The sequence below is a fragment of the Sardina pilchardus genome, chromosome 7 (assembly GCF_963854185.1).
Source record: "Sardina pilchardus chromosome 7, fSarPil1.1, whole genome shotgun sequence".
Lineage (NCBI taxonomy): Eukaryota > Metazoa > Chordata > Actinopteri > Clupeiformes > Clupeidae > Sardina > Sardina pilchardus.
Genome location: NC_085000.1, coordinates 3,248,071 through 3,261,323, shown reverse-complemented (window position 1 = coordinate 3,261,323; position 13,253 = coordinate 3,248,071). Strand labels below are relative to the sequence as shown.

Sequence of the window (13,253 nt, the reverse complement as noted above, 5' to 3'; positions counted from 1 at the left end):
CACAGAAGATGACCGTATAACTCGTGTTGTGTAACCCTTTTAAACATACAGTTCACCTCCGTTCAACAGTAGTTGAACGGATGTGAACAAGATGACCGGACAAGTTGTGTGTCGTGTGACCAATTTACACAGAAGTCAGAAATAGTGCAAACATGATGGGTGTACACAACGTGTGTGTTGTGTGACCAACTTACACAGAGTCAGAAATAGGATAAGATGACTGTAAAACTTGTGTGTTCTGTGACCAATTTGTAGTGGCAGGACGTGTACAAACAAGATGACTGTGCAGCTCATATGTTGTCTGTCTGACGAGTTTACACGCAGTCCCAAAACGTGAACAAACAAGATGACCCCATAACTCGTGTTTTGTGTGACAAATGTACACATCGTGTCAGAAAGGGTGAAAACCAGATGACCATACAACTCGTGTTTTGTGTTGTGTGAGGCCGTTTTGTCAATTATCTAATTGTGGAATTAGTCTTGCCACTAAGACTATTATGATAGATTGCGAAACACCAAACAGTAGGGGGCACTGTTTGCTATTTGCTGAAATACAAAAATATATTTTGTTGGCTCTATTAGTCAGTTTAATAACACCACAAGCCAAGTAATAAAAATAGCTGCAAAATACTTTGACTCTCAGTATGAACAACTCATTTTAAATCAGAAGGCCAGTAGTCCAAAAATGAAATCTTATAAATTCATGTCCAACCCATAATAACTAGCCATAAAGTTAATAAGAAGCCAAAATATCTTAATTTGCATTGTAAAACACTCTTCCCAGCAATCATAATATGTGTTTCCCCAGAGCACTTACAGCTAAAGGATGAGGACTTTTCTGACACCCCATAATGACCTCACAACCCACACTTTATTGTAAGCAGCAGAATGAGGCATGATGTTTCAAGGTTCATGCCCTTTACAGAAGCCCTAGAGCCACTAGTCATTAGACTGTACACAAAGTCTTCTTCACATCTCATGTTGCAGTAGATGATTCTGAGTCAAAGGAACGGAACTGAACAAGATTAAAAAAAAAAAAAAAAAAGGTTCCAATGTGTGTGCTACCTGTGATATGCTGATAAAGATCAACCAACAGCCACAAGTTCTCCAGCTAGAGTGAGGGCTCGTGGGTAGACACACGAGCGTGATAAACATTTTTGTTTCAAGTCAACGTTGTTTAGAAGATACTTTTATTTATGTAACCCGAGTGAGTGTGTGTTTATAATGGTCTACTCGCTTGCCCGTAGTTAAACTACGCTCGACGACACCAGTGTGTGTATTTTCATTGATGCACATTTCTTCTGCCCACTCACCATGAGAGCAGCGTCAGCCTGAGAGTGCACTGACGAGGAGGATGGTGGGTGGTGACGACAGCGCCGAGGTGACTGGATGACGTCTGCTTTACGCTGAGTGAAAATGTCATGACGGGGGCGGCCGAAGGTGGCGGAGGTGTGGCTGGGCTCAGACTGAATACTACTCTGTGAGCCACATGATGTGGTCTCCTCTTGGGCCACACACGCAGAGAGAGATCTCAGACACCGATCGATTACCACATGGTGACATCAAAAGCAAAAATGGCTTCAGCAACACCAACAAGAAATGTGCATCCAATATCAGTTGTTCCTGCTTTTTCAATGTAAAGTCAACTTTGACCCTTGACCTGTTAACATAGAGGAGGAAGGAACTGGAGAATGCAGATTGAAAGCTTGCACATCTGTAGGGGAATCTGTCTTTCTGAATATGCCAGGGAAAATAATAAGATAAACAAGGCATTATTGGGGGTTTTTTGGGGTTTTTTTTAATGCAACTTCAGCTGGTTACCCAGTTCACAATGGTAATCAAGCTGGTTTTGCTTGTCATGCCACCTCAAGCTGGTGTTGCTGGTCTACATTGCTGGTTTAACTGGCAATGCCAGCTTATGTTGGTCATTCTAGCAAACCAGCATGACTAACTTACAGTAACAATATCAAGCGTGGCAGGCTGGACGCCAGCTTAACCATCTTACAGCAGCTGTATCCCACCTGACAGGCTGGACACGCCAGCATGACTACAGTGTAGCCTCCTCAGATGCTCACATCAAAAATGTCCACCGGGTGGCCCAACCAGCTGCACCAGCAAACACCAGTAAGATCTGAAAGAAACCCAGCAAAGACCATTTAAAAATTGATACCATCATGAGATGGTTTTAGCTGGTTTTTTTTTTGCTTTGAGTCAGTATCATGTGCAGGTCACCATGGTCCTGTCCTGTGACCGTGGTGACCTGTGGTTCTGCCTGAATCACTTCCACAAAGTTTCTATTTCGCCAGACCACTTAACAATCTTAGTGTGACTTGACTTGAGAGCCTGCCAGTCATCCTCTGACCTTTGCATTGTAATAGGCCAGACCTAGGCTACTGACCACTGACTTGAAGGTCATATTACAGTAAGTCAAGTCAAGTCACATTTATTGACATACAGGAGCACACTTAAACACAAAACAATTGATCACAGGTGCTCACTAAAATAAAATATAGTAATAAAACATATGTGAACAAATAATATTAATGATGATAATGATTAACTGCTTATGATGACAGAATAGAAGAAGATCTGGTTACTAAAACTACTGTAGAGCAAAATGTAAAACAAATACAAATGGGAAAGGGTGAAGTTAAAGGCGGCAGTTAGCATTTCGGGCATAAGCACACTGGGAGCAGGCAGCCAACCCTACTTATTCTAGTATAGAAAAATGGCTGATTTGGCTGATAGATGCAACACAGGAATTTCGCATCCAGCCACAGATGATGCAGAGAAGACACAAATCCCACTTAATGAGTTTCTCCCTCAGCAACCACAAACTAAAAGGAACTGAGCTGGCCAATATTAGCCCACTGAAACTGTCACCGCAACAAAGCTGCGGAAGAGGCTTTCAGATCTTGTTCTTAATCAACTTGTTGTTCAATATGTTTTAATAAGTTGTGGGTTTCTTGGACTCCTTAGCCTACTAGAGACACCATAGCTGTGAAATACTATAATCATTTATTATATTTGATATAATTAGATGAGCAATGTTATTTATAAGACAAAATTGTGTTACATCGAGTCGTTAAAACAGCTGTGTGAACATATTTCCGGGAAATAGAGAGCGAAAGCATCAGAAGACCGGGAATTACCTGGAGGGAGATAAACAGGGACTCCCTGGATGCAGGATTTATAACACCTTATAATATGTCCACAGACAGCTAAAGGAAACCCCCCTCGTGTGTTCATACTTCATGTCTTGTTCTTGGTGACACTGACACACGCCCCCTCTTGTCGTCGTTGTCGAGTCTATAAGAGACGTGCGCTGGAGACGCACAAGTTAGTATTCGTTCTAAAACGAATGTTGCCACATGAATCAATACGTGGTGCAGACTTAATGTGACCTTATATTGTACCATTTGTATAGGCTAAAGTACACGTATACAAACATCTGTTTGCATTTATGTTCATCTCGTTAATTTATTCATTTCGGCGCAACTTCTCTAGTAGGTAGGATTTGATTTATTCTAGGCTAGCGCGCACCTATACGAATAAGAAGACATGGCACCATGGACGCTGTTTACTTCTCTGCTCATGTTGAGTATTTTGTTTTTTGGCCATGGAGATGAGATTGGATGTAAAAGATGGGAAGACAGTGACAATGGACAAATACGCTGCCTGGAATGCGAGACAGGTAATTTTACATTTATTCATTATACCTACAGCTTGGAAAATTGATAGAGCGTGAACTAAGAAATATCCTAAATAATTTTATTCAATTTATTTTTATAACATGTTTGTGAGCGTGGTACATTGCCTTGAATTTCGAGTTTCAGATGTGTGATATGTAGCCATAGCTGCTGCATTTCAAAGAGATTAATGTTAATGAAACTGGTCTGGATATAACGCGGTTTTGATGAAAGGCATTGGAGATTTATTTTCCAAACTGAACATAGCAATGAATTGGAATAGATAGCCTATGTATTTTTTTTTATTATTTATTTTGTTTTTACGGTTACAGTAGGTGACAGTCAACATTAAAGCGTGTGATATGTCTCGATCAAGATCAAATAACCTATAACACATAGGCTACACATCAGTCCAGTGGGCACGGTTGATTCAGATTTTTTTTTTTTTTTTCGTGTGTGTGTGTGTGTGTGTGTGTGTGTTACTTTGACAGGAAACCGCTTGGTTTTTGAAAAAGGTGTTAATCCAAAGACGCTTTGCACTCCATGTAAAAACGGCACCTACACCCGAACCAACCCCGCATGGTCTTGTGACAGATGCAATCAATGTGTTGGTAAGTCACTCACTGTATGTTGACTTTATACACTGCATCATTTACAGTCTAGTCACAGGACATGAGGCATAAGAACCTTTTAGCTCACAGCTTAACCTGTGACTCATTTGTAAAACCATCACCTTTATTTAAGACCAACAGCTCAACCTACAGTGCCTACCTTTGTCTTCATTATACAGATCCGCAGGTTGAGGTCAAACGTTGCCATGGGATCACTGACACAGTGTGTGGGTGTAAGAAGGGGTACCGCTGTTACACACAGGACTGCTCGATATGTGAGAGAGAATGTGGTCCAGGAACACAGCCATCCAAAGGTAGGACACTAGCCTTGCTGTCAGATCATATGTACTATGCTTTGTGATGACCATGCTGCTTCAGTGTACAACATTGCCACTTAGTGTAAGACAGATGTGTTTATTTGTTGTGCTTTGATAAATGTCTAATAGATGGCGATACATGTTTGATTTATGTTTGCAGGAAAATGCCTGCCATGTCCAAGTGGGACTTTCAATGCTAAGATTCATGCCCAATGCATAGCATGGACTAATTCAAGGTAATGTAGAGTTATGCTGATGATAGCCTACTCAAGGGAACTTTTTGAGCAACGTTCCTGAGTATTATTGTTGGGAAATATTCCCACTGAAAACATCTGGAGAACAATAAACATTAGTAGGCAAATTGTAATGATCATCCAATCAGAAATGGTTACAGCATGGCCTAGCAACATTGCGCAAACAGTTGTTCCATTTATAATCACCTTTTGAGTTAAAGGTTACAAGTATTTGTTTTAACACTGCTACTGAGGCAACCATTTAATTGTCATTGCACTGCTGCACCTAGATGTCCTCAAGGATACACTATGATCAACGGCAACGCCACCACCGACAGCAAGTGTGATATATCGAACGAGATCAGTACTAAGACCGTGCCTGTGACACCCAAGATCATGCCTTCGAAAAAACCTGAAGGTAAATTATATTGAATTACCTCTTTTCTTCTCATACAGAGAAACAGACGTGGCACATCAATGCCTTTTAATGACTCTGTAAACTTTATATGAAAACAGTCAAATATTAACGTCAGACCTGTTTATTTCTTGTTTTTTCTCTCTCAGACGGGAGTATGGCGCTGTTATGGATTCCCTTGGGTGTCTTTTTCTCATTAATCACAGTCATAGTTGTTGTTTTTGGCTTGTTTATTACTCGAATGAAAAACAATAAAGTACCTACCAAGACGCCAATCAAAGAGCCACCTTTAACACCAGGTATGCCACCAGGTATGCCACCCACCCACCCACACACACACACACACACACACACACACACACACACACACACACAAACACACACACACAAACACACACAAACACACACACACACACACACACACACACACACACACACACACACACACACAAACACACACAAACACACACACACAGAGTATGTTTCTAAAAGGCTTTTGAGGCGGAAACCTGTCCAGTTCAGTCTACGTCAATGATTTGCCCCAACCATTTTCTTTTAATAGTGTTATCACTGCCTTGATCCCCCCCCCCCCCCCAGAATCCTTCAGTGCTTTCTGACCTCTCCCTCTGGTGTCCCCATGCAGAACCCTTCAGCCTGATGCTCGTGGAACAGGAGGAGTGCAGCTTCCGCCAGCCCCAGCAGGAGCAGGGCAGCTCCATGGAGTCCCTCTCCACCCAGGACTCCATGGAGAAGCTCCTGCCTCCCGTCTGATCTCCATGGCAGCCGGCAGAGGATCTTTCAGAGGCGCCCACCAAGGGCGCAGGCGCAATAGATGCTGTCGTTGCTACGGTTACTGCACCTGACCCATTCCACTGCTCCACCTTACATCAGCAACTCTTCACTGAACCTTGCTCTTGACGGACACTGTCAGCAGACCACCACCTGCATTCTACGTCTAATGTCGCTTTCCCAAGCAGTGGACACTATGACTAAGCCTTTGTGACATCAGCCTTGCTACCTCTTGTTTTGTTTATTTTGTTAATGTCAGTTTACACAGGGTCTAATTTATATACATCTTTTACATCTGTTGCTATGCAAGCAAGTCCATTTTGGTATTTACCGTATGTATGGTGGTAGCCCACCCCCGACTAGGTCAAGAGCTCTTTTGCCACACAGCTACCGGTAATGACAGCCTTATTTCAGTTTTACAGGCACGCGAGGCAAGTAGTGGAGACGACAGACACAGCTGCAGGCTAACCACATGCGCACATGCACACTTTCTATTTTTGTGCCAGCAAGCCACCCCCAGCGTCACTTGTAAGGGGTTCCTGTAATCTCTGGGTGGGACCCCTCATTTCCTGGCAAAAAAGGCCACCCACAGATCAACGGCACGTTGAGGATGCAGGGCCACTTGATGACATTGTAAGCGTTGTTTCTATATTAGGAAATGTAGGCTATACTCAGGGACTTTGTAAGCAATTTTGTACATCAGGAGATGTAACAGTAGGCCGCTCAGTGACTTTGTAAGCATTGTTCATGACTTGCAAGCAGAAGTGTGAACTTCACGAAACACAGAAGGAGAGAGGTTTTTGTACTTTGCACTTTCAGTCGCATCAGCAAAGCTGTCAAACATGACCACAGAGATGTGGGCTACATGCATTCAACTCAAACGTGACCAAATGGCACAGGTCCAAGAGGGTCTATTATGTCTACATCGCCTGTCATTGGCAGCATAGCCACCTGTACTGAACTGCTGGTCCAGGTTTCTCTGTGGCCTATTTGGCAGCACATTATCATAATTACTGAAGAGTAATTGAACACATGGGGGAAATTCCACACGTAAATGTCATGCAGGCTAGAGGGTGAACCCAGTCTCTGCGTGTTACCTGTGGCCTTTGACGATAGCACTGGCATTTTGTGACTCATATCTTATCAGGCGTCATACTTACCTCTTGCATGGTTTAGGTAATATGCACAGAGAGGCATACCTCAGACAGGATTTTACAAGCTGCAGACATGCCTGCTCAGGTGAAAGGCTTTCGAGTCAAGTTTTTCTTGTACTCGACTCGACTGAACAGAAACTAGTTTCTAGTTTCAAACCATCAGATGCAAATTCATTGTGAGGAGTGAATTCCATAGAGGTGTGTGGAGTTCAAGGCCTAAGGACAAGTTCACGACTGAATAGAGATAATGTGACTCATTGCACACACACACATCGAGTGATGTGAGAAATGTTAATGGGACAGCCTAATATAGATGAAGTGTGTAGTGAATGAAATGAGAGAATGAATGAATGAATGAATGAATGAATGAATGAGTTACTGCTGTAAATGAATTATTAATCATTTTATATTGTTTCTATTTATAAAGCATATTGAGCAGTCACTTTGTGAATCTTTTTGAATAATAAAAATAATAATAATAAAAAAAAGATGTTGGTGGATTTTTTAATGTCATATAGTGAAGGGCTTCCAGGAAGGGATGGTTCATAGTTTCTCTATCTGACATAGACAATCATACACACCACCTACCCTGATAAATCAGACTTTCACATTCACTCACCAATTCACACATTTAATTGAAACTACCAAGGCAGGTACTTCCCACAGAAATCTACCTCTGGTTTAATTATTTTCATAAAGGAGATCCCTCAATTTCGATTACATACAAAGGGAAAGTTCAGTGCTCTAACAGAGTCAAGAAAATACAACCGCCTGGCATAAATAGAATACACTGGTGTCCACATCCTGATTTCCGTATGAATATGTGCTCTCGTATTCTATCAACATGAATGTGTGATCTAGCATGCTATCAGTATGAATGTGTGCTCTGGTATGCTATCCATATGAATGAGCCCGTTCACATGACCATAATAATCAGATAACTGGGAATAATCAGACTATGGTAATAATCTGATCTGACGCATTTACATGCACTTCAGTAATGAGAATCAGAAAAACCTGGTTCTTTCCATTAATTGAATTTCTATCAACTCAAAACACCCCATTTCTTTATCTCTTCAGGAATATATTAAGGGTTTCATCTCATGAAGCATAAAATTGGTTTCCCCTTCACTCCAGAAGTGACTTGGATCTTGGATAAATTGCTGCTGCTCTGTGTGATGTTTTCCACTGGTCGTGTTTTGACTAGGGCTGTCAAACGATTAAAATTTTTAATCGAATTAATTACATACTCTGTGATTAATTAATCTAAATTAATCGCATATAAAAATGTAATCGCAAAATTGCAATGTCAACACTACAGTATGTCTTTGCAGTAATGAGTTAACAAACTCCGGTGATATGCAAATTCTGTGCTGCAGACATTGCAAAGGACTTTGTTTTAATCAACACTTTCTTTTTAACTCCGTCAGGCCGTTTTTTTTAAAGTAAATGTGCCAATCAATGATCCAGGCAGCACATTCTCGTCTCCCCATTTTACGGTGTAATGGTTACTGACTAGAATGGCTCCGGGTCAAAGGTCATCGATTAATCTGCATTAATTTTTTAAATCAGTTATTTTATCTCAAATTAATTGATCTAAATTAATCAGTTATTTTGACAGGCCTAGTTTTGACTATAGCCTATAGCCTCCCATACTCTGATTATGGCCATTATCCAATAAAACGGATAGCTTAGTTTGTGCACTGATGTAAAGTCATGTTGGAACAGGAAGGTGCCATCCCCGAGCTGGGCTTGGCCCCTTACGTTAGTGAAAGGAACTCTGAATGCTTCATGCTCCCAACTTTGCGGGAACAGTTTGGGTATGGCCCCTTCCTGTTCCAGCATGACTGTGCACCAGTGTACAAAGCAAGGTCCATAAAGACATGGGGCCCCTCTCATTCATCTTTTTATCCATCCTCCCTTCCTTGGTCCTCGCTCCCACTGGTCTAGATAGAGAATGATGGGGCGGCTACAAAGGGATTGTCGACTCTATCCAGTGTTCTTTATAGCTCAGTGGGAACAAGCTGGAGGACCGAGGAAGGAAGGAAGGATAGATCCTGACCTCAACCCAATAGAACACCTTTGGGATGAATTAGCATAGAGACTGAGAGCCAGTTTCCTCGTCCAACATCAGTGTGTGACTTCACAAATGCACTTCTGGAAGAATGGTCAAAAATTCCCATAAACACACTCTTAAACCTGAAAGCCTTCCCAGAATTGTTGAAGCTGTATGTGCAAAGGGTGAGCGGACATCATATTAAACCCTGTGGATTAACAATGGGATATCACTGAAGTTCATATGTGAGTCAAGGCAGGAGACTGGACTTTTGCCAATTTAGTGTAGCAGGTCTTAGAAATTCAATCAGGGAGAAGACATGGAATTTTACAAGTTTGCAGTAGGAACTGGATTTGGGGTCTGTGATGTCAGTTGTGGAATCCTCAATGATTGTGGTCACATGCAAAACACTGAAACAGACAACTCAATTTTTGTATTCTCTTTAACTGACAGTTCTGTGAGGAACACATAAATTGACCCCCCACCCTTGAACAGAAGATAACAAAACATTCTGAGATAAGAAATATTATTCAGCTGGTTGGGTTCCATATTGAAAGCATATCTTTATGCTAGCAATTTTGCTGAGTGAAACACTTTCACAATTACAGGCTGTAACAGACCAGATGTCTCTCTTATCAAAATACTGTTGGTTCTCCCTACAATTAACCTTGAGCCTACCATTCAAAAAATAAGGGTTCCCATCCCACACACATTCCCTTCAATCAGGGAGTGTAGGGAGACTTGCATTCCAATGACGGGTCCTTCTGGCATTTCCACTCAGCATTTCCACTAAGTGATCTTACACTGAGGGGAAATCGTGACTGGTGACACGAGAACACAGATGCTGGAAAATGCACAATGCGATGTCAGGCTTTGCCAGGTGCTTCCAGCCTTGATATGGACAGACACCTGCATGCCTTGGACCTATTGACTTGACCACAAGCAGCCAGCTTTGCACAGGCAATTCCAGTGACCGTCAACAGTCCACAATGAGTCTACCCTGAAAATCAGTGATCATGTCTTCTGGTGTATATTCTAGTGTGTATTTTGACATAACTCCCCTCAATCTCCCTCCATCTCCCTCTTCAATGAAAATGAGAAATATTACTTACAGTACAAACAATTTACTATTAAATAATTTTCTGCACTGGTTAGTAGCACTGGTTTAGTGTAAAAATATAGTGGGGCTCAAAAGTATTTGAACCCATGCTTAAGTTGGCTAAAAAGAGTAATATACCTCTTTTTAACCTAGAGATTGGCATGGTGTTTTTTTTTCAGTTAGCCTATTAGCTGGTTTCATGCTCATTGAGCTTAATGTAAATCAAACCTGCTAATAGGCTAACTGAAAACAAAAAAACAAACATACCAATCTCTAGGTATGGTGGAAGGTATGTGATGTTGTGGGGCTATTTTAATTCCAAAGGCCAAGTGAGCTTTATCAAGATGCATAGTATCCTGGATCCATGAAATAACTGGGCTTTAAAAAACAAACATCTGCCTGCCTCTATGGGAATCTAACATAGGGGTGCAAATACTTATGACCCCTAAACATTTACTTATTTATGATACATTATTCATTCACAAAGAAAATTGGTGACCTTAAAGGTTGGATATTTCCTATCTTTTATTTACTGTAAGACACTAACATCAATTTCCAAAAGACAATTTTATATCCCTCTTTTTAGTCAACTTCAGCATGGGTTCAATACCTTTGAGCCCCACTGTATATATCTCAACTGAGTAAACAAAAAGCATAATACAAAATCCCTCACAATATGATACTGGCTATTGTTTGAGTCTTACAATTGAATATAAACAACCTTTTGATAGATGGTCTGTATTTCACGATTAGCATTAAGCTTTGTATCTTTACAAAAACCAATCATGTTTTTGAATGGTCATGCATCATTCCGTCAGTTTGCCTTGAGATGGGAGAAATACGGATTTCAATGAAACCCATGAATAGGACTTCCTGCTTTCAATGATGTAAAATGATGATTTTTACATCATTGAAAGCAGGAAGTCCAACTTTGAAATCCGTATTTCTCCCATCTCAAGGCAAACTGAGGGAGAGATGCACGACCATTCAAAAACATGACTGATTTCTAAAGATACAAAGCTTAATGCTAATCGGTGAAGTGTCCCTTTAAATAACTACAAATGCTACATGCATGGTTTGAGGACCTCTTGCATTCAACCAAAAGGTCACCCATAATTATGTTGGCTACACTCACATAGTTGAATATGTGAAGAGTTGCCAGTTGTTGAAATAACTTAAACTTCATAATAAAAAGGATTTGACTGCTTTTGGAACGGTAGACTGGTATTGCAACTTTCCTGAAATGAACTCAATGCCCTGGAAAGACCACCCGAGTATGGCAGTTGACTATAGTACAGAACAGAACATATGTTCAATATTAACTTTATAATATTTACTTTCGATTTCATGTTCTGCTAAATCAATTATCCCCTTTAAATTCTCATGCCTCTGAAACAGTACATTTCTAAGAGGTTAAGGCCAAAACCCAACGCAAGAAAATCAGACCGGGGGCCGGGGGTGAATAGCTTCCGTGAACTGAGCATTTCTGTAACTGAACTCCGCTGGGAGGAAGGGTACGTAATAACAGCTGCTGTACAAACATGTTGTACTGGACTGAGTGTGTAGGAACTGAATGACGGTGGCCAGTATCACTGCTGCTTGCAGTTCTCTTTCTGCTTGGCATTCTCCTTCTTCTCTTTGGCTTTTGCTCGGCCCGGCTTGGTTTCGTTTGGCCGTTTGGTGGGCTGGACAAAGGCAGGCTGCTCTGTCGCGTTGTAGCAGCCTGACTGAGCCTGCGGCAGACCTTCAGACATACCTAAAAAAAGACCCAAAACACAAAAAAAGACGACAGAAGAAGCCGTGTTAGAGGAGGAGTCATTCATCTTCCTGTAAGACTATGGTTTTTAGCGGTCAGAACTTGGGAGTCCTACCAAGACCTGGCTGTCCCACTTGAAAGTTTTCCATCCTCTTGGCCTGGAATGTTGGGTCCAGGGCTTCGGCTATATTCATGGCAGGTGGCTGCTGCTGACTGGAGGGAAATGACATTGATGTTGATATTGCAGTGCGGGGGCACAAAACAAACCCCAAGTTGCTCTGGGTACAATGTGGTGCTACAGTAAGTGCCTTGCTCTAGGGCACAATGGTGGAAGAAGCCAGGAATTGTGCCCACTACTTATTCAGGCTACTGCATGCTAGCCCAGCTCCTAAGCCATGTCAATGTATACAGGCAGTGGAAAGAACTACGATGAATGGAATGGCTGCATGGCTACACTCAAACACTGACAGAGGCGGACATTCCTGGTTCCAAAGAGTAAAAGTCCTGCCATATATTTTTTCTACCTGTGCACTTAACACGGGTGATATCGCTAATTATCTGATCTACCTGGCAGCTAATTAGGATGAGCTGTTTTCCAAAATGGTTGAATCAAATACTTGGCAGGACTTTTACTCTTTTGACCCAGGAATGTCCGCCTCAGCACACTGACACACTTGTATGAGCGTTTCTGGCTGGCCTAGATACAGTTACTATATTGGCGGCAACACAGTTACGCAACAATCAAACAAGAGAGGAGTTCTCTAACGCCTACGCACTGAAATACACCCTTACGAGGGCATCTCTCACTTCCTCACTCATTTATTATGGAAAGCAAAACCATGGCAACTAACTCACGCTGCCACGCCGACTGGGCTGGGGGATTGTTCGTCAGGTTGATAGTCCTCTGGCGGTGAAGGCAGGCCTTGGGAGTCAAGTCTTTCCCTCTACAAGAAAGCAATACACTTGTGTTATGACACAGCTTTGTTTTCAAGAATCACTGCATCCACGCCAGTCTGGCTCCCACCTCCTATTTACATGTTACATTTTTATTCACTTAGCAGACACTTTTCATCCAATAGTGACATACACATGCCAATTTCAACGACAAGAGACTACATTGTCCCCAGAGCAAGT

At 41.7% G+C, this 13,253-nt stretch overlaps 2 protein-coding genes across 3 annotated transcripts in view; one reads left to right on the top strand and one right to left on the bottom strand.

Moving 5' to 3' along the window:
* The first annotated feature begins 3,195 nt into the window (after window positions 1-3,195).
* tnfrsf9a (tumor necrosis factor receptor superfamily, member 9a) lies at window positions 3,196-7,680 on the top strand. 2 transcript variants are annotated; one of them, XM_062540321.1, is made up of 7 exons: window positions 3,196-3,694; window positions 4,181-4,300; window positions 4,480-4,614; window positions 4,778-4,853; window positions 5,141-5,268; window positions 5,415-5,564; window positions 5,909-7,680. In XM_062540321.1, the coding sequence occupies exons 1-7, from the start codon at window positions 3,562-3,564 to the stop codon at window positions 6,034-6,036; spliced, it is 870 nt and encodes a 289-aa protein (XP_062396305.1). In that variant the 5' UTR covers window positions 3,196-3,561; the 3' UTR covers window positions 6,037-7,680. The 2 variants fall into 2 exon arrangements, with proteins under 2 accessions (XP_062396305.1, XP_062396303.1); XM_062540319.1 differs by having other exon boundaries at window positions 3,197-3,694; window positions 5,415-5,576.
* A 4,001-nt stretch (window positions 7,681-11,681) lies between these two features.
* The window catches only part of ccdc187 (coiled-coil domain containing 187), a 39,663-nt gene continuing 38,091 nt past the window's right edge, over window positions 11,682-13,253 (bottom strand). The window contains exons 11-13 of the mRNA XM_062540318.1: window positions 12,975-13,063; window positions 12,235-12,332; window positions 11,682-12,119 (exon numbers count right to left, since the gene is read on the bottom strand). Of these exons, the coding sequence (XP_062396302.1) occupies window positions 11,953-12,119; window positions 12,235-12,332; window positions 12,975-13,063 (354 nt within the window). The 3' untranslated portion in view covers window positions 11,682-11,952. The remainder of the gene's footprint in view (window positions 12,120-12,234; window positions 12,333-12,974; window positions 13,064-13,253) is intronic.

Coding starts and splice junctions, on each gene's coding strand:
- tnfrsf9a (XM_062540319.1), top strand. CDS start 3,562: ATGGCACCATGGACGCTGTTTACTTCTCTGCTCATGTTGAGTATTTTG. Junction 3,695..4,180: donor CTGCCTGGAATGCGAGACAG/GTAATTTTACAT, acceptor TTACTTTGACAG/GAAACCGCTTGGTTTTTGAA. Junction 5,577..5,908: donor AACACCAGGTATGCCACCAG/GTATGCCACCCA, acceptor GTCCCCATGCAG/AACCCTTCAGCCTGATGCTC.